The 22,067-nt window shown below is 43.6% G+C and overlaps 1 protein-coding gene across 4 annotated transcripts in view; it reads right to left on the bottom strand.

Annotated features, from left to right (window-relative positions):
* Positions 1-22,067, bottom strand: part of LOC142497858 (beta-1,4-galactosyltransferase 3-like) — a 111,940-nt gene that overhangs the window by 42,681 nt on the left and 47,192 nt on the right. For 3 of the 4 annotated variants that reach the window (XM_075606235.1, XM_075606237.1, XM_075606238.1), the window contains one exon: positions 12,651-13,325. In XM_075606235.1, coding sequence (XP_075462350.1) covers positions 12,651-12,915 — 265 coding nt within the window. In that variant the 5' untranslated portion in view covers positions 12,916-13,325. Of the gene's footprint in view, positions 1-12,650; positions 13,539-22,067 lie in introns of those variants that run through there. The other variant, XM_075606236.1, reaches the window with a different exon arrangement.

Below are 22,067 nucleotides of genomic sequence, written 5' to 3'. Positions count from 1 at the left end.
GGGATTTTCTTGCTCACGAGAAACTCCTCTTCAAGTGCTGTGCTCTGTGAAACCAAGTGTGTGACAGCAATGCAGATAGATGTATATACACACATCTGTAATATTTCTAATTACCAACATGTTTGAACTCACCACAAACAGGACGAGACACAAAATATTTTAAAATATAGACTACAGACCTATTCGACCAGCAACCGCTCCAGGGTTCACATTGTGGCCGTTTCACAAAGCTCCCGTGGCGTGCGTCAGGTTACACGATGCGGCTCAGGCGGGAGCTTTAAACTGCAGGAGATACGGTCCCCACCCCTCCCCTGAAATTAATGGGGTTCAGCTCCGGTGACCCCCTGCTTCAATTCTCTATATTAGATTTTTTTTTTTTTCTTGGATTGATTTTTTAAAGACACTAGAAATGACAGTCCTTGGAACGTCTATATTTCAGCCATGGAGAAAATGAGTGAAAACATGGTCGAAATGAGTTGATGAATATCTCAAATCTATCAGCTTTCAAAAGCCAGAGCAGCTTTATTTCCGGGTGAAACCAACTCTTTCTGTTTCCATTAAATTGTCAAATGATGCTGCGGGTGACGTCACATGCGCCACATCAAAGTAAGGCAGGGGGCGCGATCACCAGCGGAGGGAAGGCAGGGGGCGCGAGCACCAGCGGAGGGAAGGCAGGGGGCGCGAGCACCAGCGGAGGGAAGGCAGGGGGCGCGAGCACCAGCGGAGGGAAGGCAGGGGGCGCGAGCACCAGCGGAGGGAAGACAGGGGGCGCGAGCACCAGCGGAGGGAAGGCAGGGGGCGCGAGCACCAGCGGAGGGAAGGCAGGGGGCGCGAGCACCAGTGGAGGGAAGGCAGGGGGCGCGAGCACCAGCGGAGGGAAGGCAGGGGGCGCGAGCACCAGCGGAGGGAAGGCAGGGGGCGCGAGCACCAGCGGAGGGAAGGCAGGGGGCGCGAGCACCAGCGGAGGGAAGACAGGGGGCGCAGGTGCTCCCCTGTCTTAAACTATAGAACAAATGCAAAAAAGAGAGAGAGAGCGGAGCAAAGTGGGTATAAATATTCCCATTAAATGTGGCTGTGGTATTGGTACTTTAGCAGCCATTGCCACAGAAAGCCTGTAATGCTACAAGTATGAGAAATGCATTTTATGTGTCAGTGTGCTGCACACAGACATTATGCCTGATCACTTCAAATTAGGAAACCAATGCAACAAACTGTAAGCAGATAAGGAATACTCAGGGTCTCGCCCAATCACCCATCCCCTGCTGTGAGACATGAAACCGCAGACCCCATAAGATCCTTAGCTTTTTTTCATATTTAGGATAGCCTTGTGTGCAGGTTATATACCAGCAGAGATAGACGAAGAAAGGACCTCATTACAGCACAATGGGGAACATGTATCAAGTGCCAGTAAAGGTTATCGCACCTGTTCCGGCGTCATCTCTCAATGGCCGCGAGTCATCAAATAGCGATCCGCCCCATCAGCGATACCGGTCATTAAAATCAATAGCAGATATTGCAGATTGGGGGGCGACAGCGCGGATTGCTCTTTGATGACGCCCGAACATTGACTTCAATGAAAGTCTTCGCTGAAACAGGTACGATCACCTATATCGTCTCATGATACATGTGCCCTTGTTCCATCCAGGGGGGTGGGGGGGGGGATAATACTTTAAAAACAGAGAACAAGAGGTGTGGAACAAATTTGAGAAGAGAATATTTCCATCAAAACTAGCTAGGAAAAGGACGTCAGCAAGTTCAGCCTGGGAAAAAAGGAGGGAGAGACGGGTGTGACAAACTTTTAAATGCATCCAAGAGTAACAATACTGTACAGTACGAAAGCCCGTCAGCTGAAAGGATAGAATAATGAGTACATGATCTGAAGCCGGTGGGAGGAAGGCCCCAGGAAACACAAGGAAGCTCTTTTTTACATTGAAGTGTAAATGTAAGTGTTCCTGGTGGACGTGAATACAATGAAGCAATTCAAAGCTACAACAGGAGACAATATAGAAAACGGACAGTGATGCAAATCTTCAAAGCAGATGGGACATGAGACAAGAACGTGAGAAAACTGGCCCTGGCTTCTGACAATTTGTTTGATTTTGAGACCAACTGCTATCAAATGTCCAAATCTTTATATTGTTTACATAAATCCAGAGATACTGTTCCATTCAGTGGCACTGAACCATTATATGATTTAAATCCAGGTCAGTGAACGAATAATGGTGCAGTTCCACTTACTAAAACATTTTGAAAGGTTTTAAGCATTAATGTTCAATCAAATCAACACTTCTACAGTAAAATATTTGGTCCAGATATAAAAAAGCATAAGAACAGTGTTCACAGCCTTCAATTAAACAGACATGGTTGTTTAATGAGCACAGATAATTTGTATGGATCATTTCCTGTTTTATCTATAATAAACGGCATAATAACAGAGATATGTGTATATATATATATATATATATATATATATATATATATATATATATATATATATATATATATATATATATATACACACAAATGTAAATACAACTGTATGCTCATCTGCATGTCTTAGGCAGGTCTGCAACCCCGCCTTTCCCTATTATCACCCAGCACACAGCACTTCCACTGCAGCAAGGGATTCTGGGAAATGACATGCAAATGAGCACACAGTGCCACTTTTTGCTTCAAAAACCATTTTTAACATGGTTATATATATATATATATATATAGAAACCCTGTCTTCCCATAAGAAAAGGCACAAAAGCAGCAACACTCAGATAAAGCAAAAAGACATGTATTAGCAGTTACAAAACAGCACACTATAAACCCAACGTTTCGGTCCTAGGCAGGACCTTCCTCAGGGGGGTGCTACCAGACAATGACACCCAGAGAACATATATACCCCATAGTTCACCATGTGAGGACAATTAGAGGCAGCTAATTGTACAATCCTGGAGCTCCACGAGTGCAATCAGTGTATGAGGTAGTACGGCGGCCATCTTGGAAATCAGGAGACAGAGCAATGTATGCTATCTCACATGGGCAGATGAGTACAGGCTCCCCCGGTGGACAAAAAAATCCTAGCGTCCAATGTTGCTAGGAAACGCATGTGTGGCGTCATAAAGTCCTGGGAAGTCAGCTCAAAGTAAAGTTGCGCATGTGCAAGGCTCTGTGACAGCACCAGAGTGTCACGCCGATCTGGTACCCCATTCAGTGTCAATTGCATCAGTGTGGCAGCTCCCTAAAGAAAATGACAGTGAAGGAACAAGTGAATCAACACATAAGGGGAATAAAAACAATTTCCAGAGTTGAGGGTGACTGTTTAGATGGCAAGGGGAGGGAGGGCAAGGGGAGGGAGGGATAACAACCTCCTCCTTTCCCTTGTTATCCCTCCCTCCCCTTGCCCTCCCTCCCCTTGCCATCTAAACAGTCACCCTCAACTCTGGAAATTGTTTTTATTCCCCTTATGTGTTGATTCACTTGTTCCTTCACTGTCATTTTCTTTAGGGAGCTGCCACACTGATGCAATTGACACTGAATGGGGTACCAGATCGGCGTGACACTCTGGTGCTGTCACAGAGCCTTGCACATGCGCAACTTTACTTTGAGCTGACTTCCCAGGACTTTATGACGCCACACATGCGTTTCCTAGCAACATTGGACGCTAGGATTTTTTTGTCCACCGGGGGAGCCTGTACTCATCTGCCCATGTGAGATAGCATACATTGCTCTGTCTCCTGATTTCCAAGATGGCCGCCGTACTACCTCATACACTGATTGCACTCGTGGAGCTCCAGGATTGTACAATTAGCTGCCTCTAATTGTCCTCACATGATGAACTATGGGGTATATATGTTCTCTGGGTGTCATTGTCTGGTAGCACCCCCCTGAGGAAGGTCCTGCCTAGGACCGAAACGTTGGGTTTATAGTGTGCTGTTTTGTAACTGCTAATACATGTCTTTTTGCTTTATCTGAGTGTTGCTGCTTTTGTGCCTTTTCTTATGGGAAGACAGGGTTTCTATATTGATTTCTATGGAGCATGCACCTTGACTTTACATTTGTTGCTTGGAGTGCTGGCTGCTGCTTTTTGTTGTACATATATATATGAGCTGAGCACCCTGATTAGTGTTTTGCTCACTGAGTTGTGGTGCAGTCTCACTCAGTGACTATATTGTGGTTCTTACTGCTTAATATATTTCTAGATAGATATCATAGAGATTGTATGTTATGGAAGAATTTCCAGATGTGGGGGGTCTGTTTTCATCTATATCAGATACTTTGTGTTATAGTGAGACTGATATTTCTAGGATCAGGTATACAGATTCGATAGAGGAAATTTTTGGCACAGAAAAAGTTTCTGATATTTTTAATGATTTGCTTAAACTGAGCAAGAGGGAAGTTGATTTTTTCCTTCATGGTGCAACCCTCTCTCACTATCACCGTGAGAAACTGTTACCAAGAGGGTTCCGCATTAAGAATCAGCCAACTATTGGACGTTCTGATCCAGAATTTTGTAAACGCTGGATCAGTATTCTCAATAAATGTTCATTGGATCTGATAATATTGGTCATTGAACAATCTACTAAAGAATTGAACCGCATTAGAGCTGAGATTGCCACCATTAAAACAAAAAATGATCTTGCCCTGACCGCTGACAAAGAGGTTAATTGGACTGACAAACTAGAAGTAGCAGTCGACGCCTATAGAGAAAGCCTCATCACATACAAACGTGAGAAACTGAAACAAGTTACCACAGACTATAAGGAACGGCACGTCTATAAATGGTTGTTGGGCATCAGTGAGACGATTCCAGGGAGACCAGGCCAAAGACGGAAGAACACAAGGGGAAGACGCGCAGGCACCACGGGGAGTGCGTACAACACTAGTGATACTGATCACTCGGACAACCAAGATACTGCTCGCACGGATCCTTTTTTAGGACAAGGGGGTGTAATACATCAGAAACCCCCACCCCACGACCCAGACGCTGGAGAAAGACCCGCAGGGGCGGCGGCCGCAGCAACAAGATTTCTTCCAAGGCAATCAAAGGACAGAGGGGTCCAGAAGGCCAAGAAGTGAAGGACGTAGTGTATAACATCTCATCCTACATGTTAACACCATCGGAAAAGAGTGTCCTTGAAAAGGGCTTATCATTTGTGCCAACACATACACTGGACCCATTTGACTGGGAGGTAGATCTATACAGGCTCAATAGACGCCTTCGCTTGAAGGACTTCTTCTGCAGATATCAGCGAGACGACTCTACGCTTAATGAAGAAAATCGGACAACACAACCTTTCAAACAGGTGAGCTCTTTTGACCCCCAGGTTCATAATCCCAACATCATGACATTCATTAGTCTGGTGGAAGCGGATACCAGGGATGCTGTTAAAAATCAAAAAAGAAGCTTTTTTAACCTCACCAAAGAGGAGCACCTTGCAATCAAGTCACTTAAGGATAATACAGCAATCATTATCAAGTCAGCGGACAAAGGGGGGGGCATAGTTGTGATGGACTATGAACAATATAGAGCAGAAATAATGCGGCAACTTAATGTATGCTTGCATTACAAAGCACTGAAAGGTGATCCCACCCACATTTATAAAAAAGAGATTGATACCATTATACAACTTGGCATTAACAATAGGTGGATATCGGAGGAAACAGGGAAATTCTTAACACAGGAATTCCCGATCACTCCAGTGATATACATTTTACCCAAAGTGCATAAATCTTTGACCTCTCCACCAGGGAGACCCATCATTGCGGCGATGGGCTCCCTATGTCACCCCCTCTCTCAGTATATTGACTTTCATCTACAGCCGATTGTGGTCAGTACGCCAAGCTATATAAAAGACACCACTGACTTTATCAATAAATTGGACGCCTTGGATTTTGACCTTACTAACTGCCTCCTGGTCACATTGGACGTTTCGAGCCTTTATACGAATATTGGGCATACTGAGGGTATGGAAGCAGTAAAGGATCATCTAGACAAATTCATTGGCTATACTGGTCCGCCAATAGAATTTTTACTTCTGCTTATAGACATTGTGCTCCATAAGAATTTTTTCAAATTCGAGAAAAAATTCTTTCTACAATGTATGGGCACAGCGATGGGGTCTAACATGGCCCCATCGTATGCCAATCTGTTTATGTCCCAATATGAACAAACCCATATCCTGTATGATTCCCCATATGCTAATAATATCAGGACATATATGAGATATATTGACGATCTGTTCCTGATATGGGATGGCTCTGAAGCAGACCTGTTGCAATTTTTGGAATACCTGAATTCTATTCCGTCAAACATAAGATTTACCCTCAACTACAGCAATGAGCAGATCGTTTTTCTTGACACTGTTGTTTACAAGGGACCTACCCGGCTGCTGACGAAGATTCATCATAAAGCAACGGACAGAAATACCCTACTTCTGGCCAGTAGTCACCACCCTGATGCTCTGAAGAAGGGGTTGCCGTATTCTCAATTTCTTAGGGTCTTGAGGATCACCAGTAGGAGTGACGAGTGTGAGAAAGCGCTACAGTGTATGACACACAGGTTCCTTACAAGAGGTTATAACCACAAAGAGGTCAAAGAGGCCTTAGCCAAGGCAAGAAGGTTTTCCCGTGATCAACTCCTCAAACCAACCATCCAAACCAGCACTTCAGATCGTTTTGGGATTAATACCACTTTTAGTACTTCATCATGTACTATTCGTAGAAGTATCATGAAACACTGGCACATCTTGGAAAACGACAAAAGAATTGGGAAAACCTTCACCAAACCACCATTATTCTGTTACCGCAGGGGGCGAAACATAGGTGACCTATTGACACAGGCAGATCCGGTATCCAAGTATGCCAGCCCTACGAATTGGCTCTCCAAAACTCCCGGTGTACACAAATGTCATGGCTGTATAAACTGTCAACACATGATATTGGGGAAAAGCTTTGTCCATCCACACAGTGGAAAAGCCATTAAAATAAAGGATTACATGAACTGTGAGAGTAAATTCGTTGTATACATCATCCGGTGTCCATGTGACCTGTATTATATTGGTAAAACCACACGTATGTTGAAGGAGCGTATGAGCTTGCACCGCTCCTCCATCAGGAAGGCATTACTTGACAGTACGAATAATGAGGATCTCAAACTGCAACCGGTAGCGAGACATTTTAAAGATCACAAGCATAGCTTGGCAACGCTACGATGCATGCCCATCATGCAAGCACATGCTGGCCCCCGTGGAGGAGACAGGGGCAAATTGCTGTTACAACTTGAAACTCGCATGATTTTTGAACTGAACACAATGGCTCCGCGAGGACTAAATGAAGATTTCAAATTAGGATGTTTTTTGTGATTGCATCTTTTGAATTATTGTTCTGTGTCCTTTTCTCTTCATTAATGCATAGATGCTCATAATTAGGTTTCCATTGCCGGGACTTTGCATTATTGTTCCCCAATGGTGCAGTACTGAATATTAATATTTAACCAGTATGCCATTTACAATTGCCTAATTTATATGCATGTTTTTGCTCTACCTCCTCCTTTCCCTTGTTATCCCTCCCTCCCCTTGCCCTCCCTCCCCTTGCCATCTAAACAGTCACCCTCAACTCTGGAAATTGTTTTTATTCCCCTTATGTGTTGATTCACTTGTTCCTTCACTGTCATTTTCTTTAGGGAGCTGCCACACTGATGCAATTGACACTGAATGGGGTACCAGATCGGCGTGACACTCTGGTGCTGTCACAGAGCCTTGCACATGCGCAACTTTACTTTGAGCTGACTTCCCAGGACTTTATGACGCCACACATGCGTTTCCTAGCAACATTGGACGCTAGGATTTTTTTGTCCACCGGGGGAGCCTGTACTCATCTGCCCATGTGAGATAGCATACATTGCTCTGTCTCCTGATTTCCAAGATGGCCACCGTACTACCTCATACACTGATTGCACTCGTGGAGCTCCAGGATTGTACAATTAGCTGCCTCTAATTGTCCTCACATGGTGAACTATGGGGTATATATGTTCTCTGGGTGTCATTGTCTGGTAGCACCCCCCTGAGGAAGGTCCTGCCTAGGACCGAAACGTTGGGTTTATAGTGTGCTGTTTTGTAACTGCTAATACATGTCTTTTTGCTTTATCTGAGTGTTGCTGCTTTTGTGCCTTTTCTTATGGGAAGACAGGGTTTCTATATTGATTTCTATGGAGCATGCACCTTGACTTTACATTTGTTGCTTGGAGTGCTGGCTGCTGCTTTTTGTTGTGTGTATATATATATATATATATATATATATATATATATATATATATATATATATGTATGTATATATGTATATGTAGAGGTATCAGTACCGTGTTAGCCGAGCTTCAATAATCAAAAAATAAATAGATGATACCGTTCTGTGGCTAACTAAATGCTTTTATTTGTGCGAGCTTTCGAGATACACTAATCTCTTCTTCCGGCGATGTTACAATGAATGAAGCAAGCAAAAGGTATACTTGAAAACAGTGTCTCTTGGCATTTGCTGAGGAAGATGATATCGCTGTCTAGTTGTGCCTGTTTTTTCAGTAAATCCTTTAGCTTCATTTGAGTGCGGTACAATGTGGTATCTTCCATATTTTCATGTAGAGGTATCAGTACCGTGTTAGCCGAGCTTCAATAATCAAAAAATAAATAGATGATACCGTTCTGTGGCTAACGAAATGCTTTTATTTGTGCGAGCTTTCGAGATACACTGATCTATATAATCATATATATAATATATTAAGGTTATGGTGGGTAAAAAGTGACAAAAACTCTCCACAGTATAGCATATAGCAACTGTAAATATTCCTGTATATTCATTTGCATGTCTTAGACAGGTCTGCAACCCTGTCTTTCACCATTATCGCCCAGCACACAGCACTTCCACTGCAGCAAGGGATTCTGGGAAATGACAAATGAGCACACAGTACCACCTTTTATCTCAAGCTCACATTACATGAACAACCCTTAGCCAATGCATGCTGCTTTAAACACAGCTTTTAAGCAAGGACTTGGGAGATGCAAAGTCAGTTAACCCACTCACAGACATGTTTCAACCTTGATGGGTATCATCAGTGTGAGGTTGGTTGCTGACATTTGCTCATTTGAGATTAAAGAGTAGGTAATCACCACATTTATTAATGTTATGGTGGGTAAAAAAAGTGACAAAAACCCTGCACAGTATAGCATATAGCAACTGTAAATATTCCTGTATATTCATTTGCATGTCTTAGGCCTGGGCCATAGAGGGGTGAGGCGATCCGAGCCGCGCTGACGCTGAGGCTCGCCTGCTGAAATCTGGGCGATTTCATGCCCATACAGGCGAGCCAGCGGGCGCGATCCGAGCCGGGGGGAGGTGGTTGGAGGCGGGGCAGTGACGTCGACACTGCTGTACTGTGATTGGAGGTTTTCAGCCGACAGCACGCTGAAAAACAGCTTGGTGCTCGGCTGAAACCTCCAACTCGTCAGCACGCCTGCGGACACTCGCGTGAGCCCCCTCTCAAGGCATCCTCATTGAGGATGCAGGGGCTCAGCACGGAGCGTTCGCACGCCTCAGCACGGACTCGGCCTTAGACAGGTCTGCAACCCTGTCTTTCACCATTATCGCCCTGCACACAGCACTTCCACTGCATATAGATATATATATCCACACACATACATACATATATATATATATATATATATATATAATCAAAAAATAAATAGATGATACCGTTCTGTGGCTAACGAAATGCTTTTATTTGTGCATTTCGAGATACACTGATCTCTTCTTCCGGCGATGTTACAATGAATGAAGCAAGGATTACTTAAAAACAGTGTCTCTTGGAATGTTATCTGTGCTGGTCCTTCCCCCGGTGTGGATGAGATTTATGGCTGGAGGTGTCAAAGGGTAACTACAAAGGGTGATACCTCTGTATCCCAAATGTAGCCAAAGCAGAAAATAGCCGTGTTAGTCCAGTTGCGATAGTGCAGAATAAATGAGTTCATCAGTATTAGGTGATACCTTTTTATTGGACTAACAATTTATGTCATAGGACAAGCTTTCGAGAGTTCTCCTCCAGTTTTTGGCTGGTTTCCCCAATGTAGCAACCTTGGTGCATTCAGTGCAACAGATGTGACCAAGGTTGCTACATTGGGGAAACCAGCCAAAAATTACAAGGAAGAATGAGTATGCACAGACACTCTATACTCCATCACGAAGAAGGAAGATACTGCTCATCTGTGGGACATCACTTCTCACAACCAGATCATTCCATAAATGATTTAAAAATCTAAATCCTCAATGGAATGTTTAAACGCACCCAAGAACGGAAAACATTTGAACTCAGAATGATAAGACTCTTTGACACAAAAACCAAAGGACTTAATGCGGACATGGGTTTTCTCACACCCTATAAAATTGTTTGTAATTATCCTGCTTGCCCCATTGTTATCCACACTTTCTCTCCCCCCCCCACCTTTCTTTGTCACTGTCCCCTGGCTTCAAACACTTTTAACACCCTACCTTATCTACAGTACATATCTGTTTTTTTTCCCTCTCTCTACACTGTTTTAGCCATTGAATCCTTTGTATATCAGTATTGCCTGACCTGAAGAAGAGAGGAGAACTCTCGAAAGCTTGTCCTATGACATAAATTGTTAGTCCAATAAAAAGGTATCACCTAATACTGAAGAACTCATTTATTCTTCAATATATACACACACACACACACACACACACACACACACACACACACACACACACACACACACACACAGTGTGGAATCATATGCTTTTAACCACTTCTGATGCCAATAACTTCAGCATATTTTGTTTGTCATTTACAACCGAACCACTGAAAAGGTCAAAATGTATTAATTACAGTAACACCCAAGAATGTGGTTTCCCCACTCTACACATGTAATGGTAACCCTACACCAAACTGAATGGTGGCATTGCCTGTAAGGTTCCATACTGAGGGGAGGCTGCACACCAAAGATTATATTGAATCCACTCGCACAGTCGCCACCTTTCCCACAGTGACATTTATTAAAGGAAGAGATGTTTAACCGTTTCAAAGGTAGGTCTGAAAGGGTCTCCATGAAAAATACTTGTGAATGTGAACTACAGCAAGGCGGCTACACATCAACAAGCAGGGGGGTACACGGCTGTGGCTGCACATCTAAGGCTGAGTCCATGCTCCCTGCTTGCTCGCTGAGGCGCGCCGAGGCTCAGGGAAAGCGAGTGCTTTCCCTGCACTCGCTTTCCCTGGCCTTGCGGTTGCTTACCGCACGCGCTCTCAGCGGGCCGTCAGGGGGCGGGCGCGTCACTGGCCGGGGGCGGGCCAGTGACGTCACGGAGCTGGTTCGCCCACTCACGTGACCGGCCTGTCGCGCCGGCAAGCGGGGGAATTTTAAATTCCCCTAAGACCTGCGCTTCCGCAAGCGCGCGGAAGCGCAGGTGAGCCCCTACTAAAGCCGCTCTAAGCAAGCAAGTAACATGGCCGAGGCCTTACACAGCAGGGGGGTAGCCAACTCCAGTCCTCACGGGCCACCAACAGGTCAGGTTTTCAGGATATTCCTGCTTCAGCACAGGTGGCTCATTCAGTGGTTCAGTCTTCAACTGCGCCACCTGTGCTGAAGCAGGGATATCCTGAAAACCTGACCCGTTGGTAGACTGGACCCGTTATACAGCATTCACATGATCTCTATTCCCCTAAGAAAAAGCTCAAACATTGTAAAGCAGCTATCAAAGCAGCTTTAAAAAAAAAAGTCTGTTTTTGTTTTAATATATGTAGCCTTTGGTTACCTTTATTGAAAACGAATTAACTAAGCTGCCAATCAATTTGGTTCACCCGTGATCGATCAGCAAAATCCTGCTCCCAGGCATCACTAAATGGCTGCCTTTCAGTTTCAAATCAATCCTTAAATTAGTGTAACTCAGCAGCTACAATGTATCCGTATATTACTAAGGCAACATAATCTATTGTTGCAGTTTGCAGCTCAAACTGCTGGGAATATTGGCAACAAATTATCCCAAACAGAAAAGTTTTAAAGATTTGCACTGGACCTGCTATAGAAATCAAAGGATGCTCAGTATATTACAACTCATTAAAAAAGGCATTAACAGTTGAATAAAAAAAATTAATAAGGTGGTATTATCCAATTCTAACGAACAAATTTATTTGAAACCACACGTCAGATATTGCATGGATTGCTCCTTTAACAAACGTTGGGCCAGTTTCTGCAACAAGCTTGTCAAATCAGAACACAACAGTAAAGTTATTTGTACAGGAATACGGAGAAGAATCAGCAGGATTGAGTAAGCAGGGCTGGTGTTGCAAGGTTACAATGATGTTTGGTAGGAATTAAACCCTTACCATGGTTTCCAACGGCAAACTATTGTAACATTCAACGGTGGAGTTTGTAAATAAGCTTAAAAAAAAAAAAGAAACGTAAAAATAAAAGAATCATCCGAGTGGCACGGCCTTTCATTTGTGTTATTATAGACCCCACACTGCCCATAAAGATGATTTAGATGTCCATCTCTGTACAATGCGTACCTTGGCAGAGCTGCATAAAAAAAAAGCAATAATAGAATTTATGATTGTAAAAAGGGCAAGAAAAGAAAGTTGTGAAGAGGAGTATTACCTATAAACGGCGAGGTCTCCGGGCAGAACGGCAGCTCCTCCTCCCGCACGCCTGGCTTGGATATGGAACTCAGGTTGGCATACACGTCTCCTGGCTGGGAGACATTACGAGGACTCAGAAGCACGAAGGAGGGAGGTCCCCCTTTGTAAAAAATCCCAAAGAAATAAGCCACTCGTTTCCTGTAGCCTTCTCTGTAGAGCAAAGCCATAACAACGAGCTGCACGCAGAGAAAGAGAAGCAGGTAACGGCCCTTAGCAAAGGCCATTATAAGTACCGGATTGTGATGTAAAAAAACAAAACAAAAAACAGACAGGTTTCAATCAGCAAAACAAGTCATCCAGTAATTTCTTTTAGCGACCCCGTCTTCTTTATCATGCGGAGAACAGGTGCTGTCAGCTGTGCCCAAAATGATGCATAGTTGGGGGGAAAAAAAGTCACAAGGGGTCCGATATGGCAAAAAGGGGACTTCAAAAAAACGTGTCCAGAAAAAGGGATGATTTGGGGGTGTTATAAATTTCCAGGCAAGAGGCAATGTTGGGCAAGGCACATTGGAGTAGCGCTTCTGGAGACTGGTTACCAGCTTCGTGTGTTACGGCAGCTGTGCCTTTTTACAGAGTTCTGGTTAGCAGAGGAATCTTTCACAGCCGAAGCCTTAAACATGCCAGATGTTCCCACCTGCAACAGACAAGAGGAGACAGATTTAAAAACGGATTCGTTTCATCAATGCTTTCTAGTGCCAACTGCTACACCCAGAGCAGGCAACGTGACAATGACGGGAGCACAGACAGGAGGACAATGTACAAGTTCAGTCACTTGAGGCTGTCTGTTTTGAGAAGGAACAGAGTTGTGAGCAGGTCTGAGGCAAAGCAAACTGCTGCATAAAAAGCAGGTCTGGTCCCTCCTGCTGGTTGAGCTAATGCCAGGAAGAGAATTGGAAAAGGGAGGAGCGGTGTTTGTATGTTTGTTCCAATTGTGCAACTAATCTGATTACAAAAAAATCTAGATGCAGAGCTTATGGTTATGAAAGCACCATGTAAACTCCCGAAACGCGTCCTTATTGGTACAAAAACGCTATGTTTTTTTTTCCCCCAATGGAAAAAAAAAAAATTAGCAGGAGCAGCTGCTATTCCAAACACTCCACAGTAACTGCCCTGCTAAAAGTTTGCAATGAAATACAGTGTGGAATGGAACTGGGACAACTCACTGGTGCAATATTCCTAGATTTTGCAAAGGCTTTTGATACAGTTGATCATGTTATCTTGCTTAAACTCCAGTGCAAAGGAACAGGGAAGCATGCTTTAAAGTTGTTTCATTCCTACCTATCAGGTAGATCCCAACATGTGTCCATCTCAGGCTCTAACTCCAACCCCTTGGATATCACCTGCGGTGTCCCACAAGGCTCTGTTCTGGGGTCCCTACTCTTCTCAGTGTTCATCAATGATCTTCCTACAGATTGTAAGGGAGCCTCAATACACATGTATGCAGAAGACACAATCTTGTATGCACACAGCCCCAGAGCCCCAGCTCCATTGACCCTGAACACATACTTCAAATCTGACTTTTTGAGACTTGAAAATTGAATTTCCCAAAACAAACTGTTCTTAAACAAACACTGACAAGACTAACAATGGAGAAGGAGCGGCTCAGTGAGTCAAGACACTGACTGGCACCGAGTTTGAAACAGGGGAATCTGGTTCAATTCCCGGTATCGGCTCCTTGTGACCTTGGGCAAGTCACCTTATCTCCCTGTGCCTCAGGCACCAAAAACATAGATTGTAAGCTCCTGTGCCTGCAAAATGTCCCTGTAAAGTGCTACGTAAAACTAGCAGCGCTATAGAAGAACATGCTATTAGGGACCAAGACTAAATTTTTAAAGCTTCCAATGACTGAGCTCCAGATCAGAACCAACGGTAATACCACCCTAAACCCTGTTACTAGTTTTAAATACCTGGGCATATGTGTTGACTCCCATTTAACATTTAGGATGCACATTGATACTCTGACATCCAAAACTTATGCCAAACTAGGTGTACTTTAAAGGAACAAATCCTCCCTTAGTCTGCTGGTTAGAAAGCGCATCGCACAGCAGATGCTAATGCCAATTATAGACTATGGGGACATAGTATACAGCTCGGCACCCGAAATCCACCTTAGCAAACTTGATACCCTCTACAACTCAATATTGTATGCCGTTTTCTTCTCCAATGCAACTACAACACACGTCACTGTGAAATGTTCAAAGAACTAGATTGGGCATCACTTGAGTCTAGCCGCAAAGTTCATCTTTCCTGTCTTGCCTTCAAATACTTTCTGGGTAAGCTACTGTCTATCTGAACAAGCTCCTCACCCCTACCACATGCAGCACTTATCTGAGATCTGACTCCAAAAGATTGTTCATGGTCCCAAGTTTCAGCAAAGTATTCGTCCGCTTCTCCTCTTACCGTGCCCCCCAATACTGGAATACTTATCATTAGGCTACGGCCCCGCTCCCTCCGTCAGCGTGCCTGCACTGCAGACAGGCGGGGCGCTGACATACACAGACCGCGATATGCGGTCTGTAGGGAGCGGGAGGTGGGCGGGAGTGAGAGGCTTGACAGGGAGGGGGGGCGTGGCTTGAGCGGAGGGACCCGCTACTCTCCCCCCCCCCTCCCTCCACCAGCTCGGGCTGGAGCTGCTGATGGTAAGCAACACACACACACTCATACACACACGCAGGCACTCTCTCACACACACACACGCGCACACACATACACACACACAGGCAGGCACTCACGCACTCAGGCACACACACAGACACGCACTCACGCTGCTTTCACTCCACACTCCTCCCCGCTCCCCGAAGCCTCCCCTCCTCCCGAAGCCTCCCCTCCTCATTGGCTCACAGCCACACCACGTGACACGTCAACGCTAGGGATCACCATTCTCTTGTATCCCGTAGCGGCTGACGCGTCACAGCATGTAGTAAGCTGTGCAGCCAGGGGGGACCGGGACCGGCTCTGCAGGATTCCCCTGCTGGTGGGGAACTCGCGTGTGGCCGCCCGCACAGCCGGGCGCACCGGGTCCCAGGCCTTAGTCATAACTCTTATGCCCAGAACATACTTGAAAACGAGAGGTAACAATGTATTACTGTACTTCCTGGTAAAACATTTTATAAATAAAAAAATAAATATGAAAATGTTTAACCTACAGAGAGGGTTTCTGTGACATAAGCCCATTAAGTTGAAACTCATAGCTTGTCATGTATATGTGGGGGGGGGGGGCATGTGTGTGTATGTGGGTGTGGGAGAAAGGGCGTATGTGGGTTGGTGGGGGGAAAGGGTGTGTATGTGGGTGGGAGGGAAGGGCGTGTATGTGGGGGGAGAGTGGGGATGGGGGGGAAAGGGGAGAGGCGGGAGGGGAGAGGAGGAAGAGGGGGAGGGGAGGAAGAGGCAGGGAGGGGAGGGGGGGGAGAGGCAGGGAGGGGATGGGGGGAGAGGCAGGGAGGGGAGGGGGGAGAGGCAGGGAGGGGAGGGGGGGAGAGGCAGGGAGGGGAGAGAGGAGGAGCATAAGCCCATTAAGTTATAAACACATAGCTTTTACCACAATCAGTACCATGTCCAATCAAAGTTCTTAGCATTTGCAAGCCACACATCCTAATTCTATTTTTATGAATTCACTATATCCAGCATATCACAGATCTACTGTCATACTGTTGAAAGTAGTCAGTCAGATTTAAACTGACTGTGGACAAGGTTGTGTCTACACTTCTCACAACACAGATTTGTATATAGTAACACATGGGCATTAATTTGAGAATGCTCCCAATATGATAAATGTTAAATTATATCAAGGTACCAGGCCCATGTTTATGGCCTTTCTTCAATGTGATGTGAAGCCACTTCCCCATGCTGGAAAAGATTTTAGACCAATTTATTTAAATGGAGCCGATCTCTTCTCCAGCACCAGGGAGGTAAATCATAGCCTACTGAATGGCTGCATGAAACTGGGGGAATCTATTAACAAGGCTCCTTTGCCTGGTGCACATGGTTTACCAGGTCTGATGCGTTCTTCTCAGGCAAGATATTGATGCAGAAAGGAAAAAATTAAATTAACGAAAATCCAGAAACTGGTACATCCAGTTACAAGTGTCAAGGTCTCCCCTAACTTATTTATACCAGGGGTGCTCAACACCCACTGCCCCCCAACAGTGCAGGTTTTAAAGATATCCCAGATTCAGCACAGGTGGCTCAGTCAAAGAAGCTTAAGTCGGGATATCCTAAAAACCTGACCTGGTGTGGTCTCGAGGACTGGAGTTGAACACCACTGATTTATACTCTAAATCACAAACTGGTGCACAGAGGCCAACTGCAGGAAAGTAATTTGAAGCACATACAAAGATATCAGATTCAAATGCTTTTTCTGTGTTTAGTATTGGTTCAAAATTGCCTTATAACAAAGCTAGGTACTATCAGTGATCCAGAGTTGCCCCACTAATTATTTACTTTAATTTTGTGTCTTTTGGTCAGGAGATTAATTATCTTTATTATACTTTGGAAGAGGTCGCAATAAGTGATGAAATTCAGTGTTTTGGAGGTGGGTAAAGTTTGGCCTCCCCTTCTTCCTGTAACAAAGCACCAGACTTGGATTGTACTCTAGGAATACATAAAAAGAGATGTAGATTATATCTGAAAGGCACACCGACTGTTTTACAATTCTGTTTAATTTCATGCATAACATTTTCAGACAATAGGTGTGGTGTGCTTGGAATCTTCAGTTACTGCATTCTTAAAATCCTTAGGTGGATGAGATACATCTAATTACAGGCATACCCCACATTAACGTACGCAATGGGACCGGAGCATGTATGTAAAGTGAAAATGTACTTAAAGTGAAGCGCTACCTTTTCCCCACTTATCGATGCATGTACTGTACTGCAATCGTCATATACGTGCATAACTGATGCAAATAACACATGTGTAACAGGCTCTATAGACTCCCCACTTGCGCACAGCTTCGGTACAGGCAGGGAGCCGGTATTGCTGTTCAGGACATGCTGACAGGCGCATGCGCGAGCTGCCGTTTGCCTATTGGCCGATATGTCCTTACTTGCGAGTGTACTTAAACCGGGGTATGCCTGTAATTACAGTCTGTAAGGAATACAATATTATGGGACCAATACATTCATTATACGTCTATGTAAAATCTTAAAACAGAACTTTGAAGCTACAGTAAAAGGTGAATTTCTAGTTACATAGCAAAATAAAAATTCTAATACAAGTTTCCGCCACGTCACCTCAGGTAAAATGGCAATACAATTTTGAAATCTTTCCTTGGCTTTTATCTGTAAGGGGAAAAATGTAACCCCTTGAATAAAATATCCACTCTTGTTCTTTATTGTGCATTATAACTCAGCCCCAAACACAAACTTCAGAATTCATGCAGTTAACAGATACACTATACACCGACTACTATCAAAAGCAAATCTGTACGGTTCATTTCATGGTACTGTATAATATATCTGTATAATATATATACATACACTGTGCATATATAGGCACGTGCCCATAGGCACCCGTATAGGTGTGTGTCCCCCAAAAGAAACTTTACTTGCATTTAGCAGAGATGAAGAACAGGGAAGGTATTAAACGTTTCTCATTGTAAATCTATCAGTCTAGCAAATGCTCCAAACCATTCCAACAAATTAATAAGCAAGTCCTGTTTTCGGGACTCATTACCTGAATTGATCTGAATTGCAGCAGCAGCCACAGCATTTCTCCTATATTTCTTAACTTTAGTATGCACTTACAGGTACAATACTGTCTGGCATTAGTGCAGTCACCTTCTCTATGCCAACACAAACAAAACATAAAATTGCTCTGTTTACTATGGCCACAGCAGCAAAAAAAATATTTCACCAAGTCAATAAGGCTAAATATGTGCAACTTAATTTTATAGTGAAGTCATTGTAGCACAAGGAACAAACAAAAAATGATAGCGCACTGCAAAAGAAGGGCTGGAGGCAAAGTTGAAAAAAGTAAAAATGCTTTAATGAAGATGCATAATAGCCTAAGTTAAAAAGAGAACAAAAAGAAAAAACTCCCCCAACGCGTTTCACGCCTAAGTGGCTCTTTATCAAAGGGTATCCTCCGTTTCAAAGTGCCTACCTTAAATAGAAGCCCCAATACGGAAGTAATTTCGCGCCAAAATCCATCCATGACGTCAGATGGTAAGAGACCGGATAGTGAGCTACGGAAGCCCAAAAGGGCAAAAACAACTCTGCATTGGGAAGCAAAGTAAGGGAATCACTAACAACATAAAAAATGACAAATCAAAATTGACATATCCTAACCTAAATATAAAAAACAACATATACATCAAGAATATAAAAGATAAAGTATATAAACAATGAAATATAATTTAAAACAAGAAAAAAGAAAAAACAACATTAGAATAATTTAAATAAAATTAAAAAAAAGGAACAAACAGTAACCATGGTGACCCTTTATGAAAACATTTAAAGAAATAACAGATAACAATAATTTAAGAGTATTGTTATTATCTGTTATTTCTTTAAATGTTTTCATAAAGGGTCACCATGGTTACTGTTTGTTCCTTTTTTTTATTTTATTTAAATTATTCTAATGTTTTTTCTTTTTTCTTGTTTTAAATTATATTTCATTGTTTATATACTTTATCTTTTATATTCTTGATGTATATGTTGTTTTTTATATTTAGGTTAGGATATGTCAATTTTGATTTGTCATTTTTTATGTTGTTAGTGATTCCCTTACTTTGCTTCCCAATGCAGAGTTGTTTTTGCCCTTTGGGCCTCCGTAGCTCACTATCCGGTCTCTTACCATCTGACGTCATGGATGTATTTTGGCGCGAGATTACTTCCGTATTGGGGCTGCTATTTAAGGTAGGCACTTTGAAACGGAGGATACCCTTTGATAAAGCGCCACTTAGGCGTGAAACGCGTTGGGGGAGTTTTTCTTTTTGTTCTCTTTTTAGCTTAGGCTATTATGCATCATCATTAAAGCATTTTTACTTTTTTCAACTTTGCCTCCAGACCTTCTTTTGCAGTGCGCTATCATTTTTTGTTTTTTCCTGTTGCTGCCCATTGGATTGACGCACGCTACTTTTGGGATTGTTGGAGACTTTCAAGGAGTTTATATGTGAGTTTACTCATTTTCCTTGCCCTTTACTGTTATTTTTGTGTTTGTGATGATTTTGTAGTGCTCCAGCCTTTAGATCCAGGGGCATCTGACTTGGTTCATGGGGTCAGTTTACTCATATGTGGGCTTGCTTCTATTTTCCTTGGTTCAGGTTGTTCCCCATTTATAATATTGGGTCTATTTATCAGGCTTTATTGAGAGCAATGTTTTCTTCACATACACAATATAAAGGGGTTATGGTCATTATACATTACATTATCCTGGCTATCAGCTATATTGCTGCCATCGTTTTGGTTTTTAGAAGCACCCATATGGAGATTTACTTCTCTTCTTTTGCTGGTCAATGTAGCACAAGATCACATGAATCAACGTTTCAAACAAAACACAATAGACTGGTATATAGGTCAGAACATAAAAGGGGGTAAATTCTTTCAATGAGGATTCTTGTAACAAATTAATATTTTTTAGATGGTATAAAACCATAAATCATTGTTATTGTTGGTTAATCGTGTATCATGCCAACATCAAGTCATAAGAGGGGATGTAAGAGCTAAGAGCAAATCTAGCAGGTCATTGAGAAAGTTACACATTTAGCAGACAGAGGTGAGACAGCTGTCCGATTAGTTCCAAAGCGCCAAGTATTGGAAGACTAACCACAATAGTGCTAGGACATTCCAATCTAGGAGTCTTAAAAAGAGCACGTATGTGGCACTGCTACTTTAACAGCCACCTTTGCGCTGCAGTCTGTTTCGTTGTAAAACAATCCAAAACTTATTTTGTGTGCCACAAACAAAAATATATTTGGGGTTTTGCCCAGAACAGAAACACTAACTCATTTTACTAATACATCAAACACAATGCAGCTAGCAATTAATGACAAAAGGCTGCCAGAGTAGACCAATATACAAACAGCCGGAGACAGATGAAGGCAGCTGGGACGATGGCCGAGCTGTGCAGAACAAATACGGACCATTCAGTAAGACATGCCAGTTTTTCAGTCTCATTAATTGTGCAGATTGTGGTGCAAGGAGGACCTGGGCAACGGGTTTAAATGTATTTAAAGGAGCAATTCATGTGGTAAGATAGGTTTGTAGCATGGGTTCTCCGTAGCTGAACACCATTTCACCTCCGGGGACCCCCTGCTTCCTGAGATACAGACCTCCAAAAATGGGGTGCCGGTATCTCTGCAAAGTTTAAGGCTCCCGCGTCACGCGGGCCAATAGGAAGTCACTACTTCCTATCGGCCTGCAGGACACGGGAGCTTTGAAACTCCACTACATGAACGCTGCTAGCTGAGCGGCTACCGACACCCCCTATGGAGGAGGTCTATCCACTGGAAGCAGGGGGACCCCGGAGCTGAAATTAATGGGGTTGAGCTCGAGACCCCGGCTTCAATCCTATGTTTAAAAAAATGAAAACAGGAGGAGGAAGAGAGAGAAACCTGCTTGGATTGCAGTATGCGCACCATCATCATACATATGGACCATGGAAAAATGGGCAACAGACTAAACGTTTAGTCCCAAATGGTTTAAAGGATCTCTCGCACCACGAGATGTAAAAACATAGGGCTCAACACAACAACATGTAAATGCTGCGTTATTAAGTTACCAGTCAAGAGAGACTCAGGATTTGAGCAACCGGGAGGAGTGGAAGGGGAAATGAAGAGAACTGGGAATCAAACAAACTTTCACATTCTAAAGAGAACACAAAAACCAACAACTTAACACTATCGCGCAATTAGATGCAGCAGTGAGATCATGATTGTTGTTCCCAACAGGTAGATGGAAAATACAGATATCACACAAAACAAATAGGAACTCAATTTGATTTCCTTTATTGAAGGTCCGTCAAACCCAGAATATCTTGGGGGCCAATTCTTAAATCCAACAGCAAGGCTCGGGCCACAACAGGGAAAAATAATAATACAGGTCACTATAACCTATGCATACACTTTTCTAGATGGGGGATAGGGGGTGAGAGAAGAGGTAACAGGTCGCCAGTAAGTGGCCTGAGGGGGCCTAAGTTCTGGCCGGGCCCTACTTCTGGTGCACACCATTAGGGTGAGGCAGCCTGGACCAGCAGGGGGGAAAAGCTGGCACGGCAGCAACTTCCAGCACCTTGCAGCCGCCATGACAGATGTACAAGCTTTCCCCCTCTGCTTCTAGCACAGGGTCTGTCTGCTGAGCGGCCGTGTGTTTGACAGCCGTGATTTAATAGCTCGCAATTATCTCGTAAAAATCAACCACTTTTGTGCTGAAGGGAC

The sequence above is a fragment of the Ascaphus truei genome, chromosome 6, assembly GCF_040206685.1.
Source record: "Ascaphus truei isolate aAscTru1 chromosome 6, aAscTru1.hap1, whole genome shotgun sequence".
In the NCBI taxonomy this organism is placed as follows: Eukaryota; Metazoa; Chordata; class Amphibia; order Anura; family Ascaphidae; genus Ascaphus; species Ascaphus truei.
Note: the sequence above shows the minus strand (reverse complement) of the source record. Positions and strands in the feature narration are given on the sequence as shown.